Raw genomic sequence first — 1,669 nt, forward strand, 5'->3', positions numbered from 1 at the left:
GGGGGGGGGGGGGAACGGAGAGGGCTGCTTTTGTCCTGGACGGTGTCAAGCTTCTCGAGTGTTTGTCGGAGCTGCCCCTCTCCAGGGCAAGTGGGGTGTATTCCCTCACCCCTCCTGCCTTGTTGATGTTGGGACAGGCTTTGGGGGCGGGGGGGAGGGGTGGTGCCAGGAGGTGGGTTACCCGCTGCAGGATTCCCAGTGGAAGTAAGAGGGGTTTGATTACTGCTCACAGCTGGCTCGAAAAGATCTAACTGCTTCTTCTTTGTCTCCTTTTTCTGATTCAGCTCATCTTTAAATTGACTCATCTGACCTTAACCCAGTGGCTTGTGGTCTTAGAGATCTCTTTCCCAGTCATCCTACTCGATGAATGCCTGAAGTTTTTCGCTCGTAACTATCTTGAAGGTAGGGAGGCCGTTAGCAGAAGGCACTGGATAAAATTCCTTGCAAGAAGCTTGTTGGAGGTAGATGTAGAGTGTGCAAACTGGCAGAGGTAGTTTCAAACTTCCATCCCCACTCCTGTGAGGTTCAACTCAAATATTTCATTCTATACCCACCGAGCCCGCCCCTCCAACAACCCTAGGTGCGTTATAACCCACAGAAATCATTTCTCTCGTCCCAACCGCGATATTTACGTTTGCAGGTCAGCAACTGAATGTTGAATTTATCTTACTAATTGGAATTCATTTAACGATTTTGTTTTTCGTGGTGCGTTCTAACTTTGAAAAGATTCAGAGGTGCCCTTACGGAGGTTTATAAAATCATGAGGGGTGTAGATACGGTTAATGGTAGGCATCTTTGCCCTAGGATGGGGGAATTTCAAGACTAGGGGGCACATTTTTTAAGCTGGATGGAGAGAGCTTTAAAAACGACATGAGGGGCAAATTATTTTTACACAGAGTGTGGTCCGTGTGTGGAATGACCGTCCTGTGGAAGTGGTGGATGTGGGTACAGTTACATCGTTTAAAAGACATTTGGATGAGGACACGAATAGGAAAGGTTTGGATGGATATGAGCCAGGAGCAGGCAGCTGGGGCTAGTTTAGTTTGGGATTATGGTTGGCACGGACTGGACGGGCCGAAGGGTGTTTCCGTGCCGTACGACTCTATGACTAAAACCAGCAGAGAAGGTTTGATTTGAAAGCACGATCATAGTTTAGTTTATTACACACCTTGTTGGTGGAAGTTACTAAAACACCAACAATCACAAGCCTGCACAGTGCATCTTGAACCCCCAAATTGAGGACGCGAGGTGCTAAGGGAGATTTAGTGAAAGGCTGTGAATTGCACAGGGACTAGGGTGTCCTTATTCAGTGCTTATATTCATTTGTGGGATGTGGGTGTCACGGGACAGGCCCACCATTTATCACCCATCTCCCAATTGCCTCCCTGGTGAAGGTGGGGTGAGCCGCCTTCTTGAACCGCTGCTGTCCCCCTCTGTGTGGTGTAGTGACATGAGGGACAGCGTTCCGGGATTTTGACCCTGAAGGATTGGCCAATATCGTTCGGAGTCGGGACGGTGTGTGGGGTCAGGGTTTTGGGGGAGGGTTGGGGGAAGAGGTGTCTCAGAGGGGAACCTGCACGAGCTGAGCAGTCAGGAGGGGAGTTACAGGATTCCCAGCCTTGGACCTGCTCCTGTAGCCACAGGATTGATATGGGGCTGGGGTCTCGGT

General features: G+C 49.9%; 1 protein-coding gene across 1 annotated transcript in view; it reads left to right on the forward strand.

Annotated features, from left to right (window-relative positions):
* Positions 1-1,669, forward strand: part of LOC125481993 (sarcoplasmic/endoplasmic reticulum calcium ATPase 1-like) — a gene marked incomplete at its 5' end in the record, with an annotated part of 10,069 nt that overhangs the window by 4,955 nt on the left and 3,445 nt on the right. Inside the window, one exon of the mRNA XM_048593963.1 lies at positions 285-402. Coding sequence (XP_048449920.1) covers positions 285-402 — 118 coding nt within the window. The remainder of the gene's footprint in view (positions 1-284; positions 403-1,669) is intronic.

Source organism: Rhincodon typus, unplaced genomic scaffold, assembly GCF_021869965.1.
Source record: "Rhincodon typus isolate 14 unplaced genomic scaffold, sRhiTyp1.1 hic_rhity00004855, whole genome shotgun sequence".
NCBI lineage: Eukaryota > Metazoa > Chordata > Chondrichthyes > Orectolobiformes > Rhincodontidae > Rhincodon > Rhincodon typus.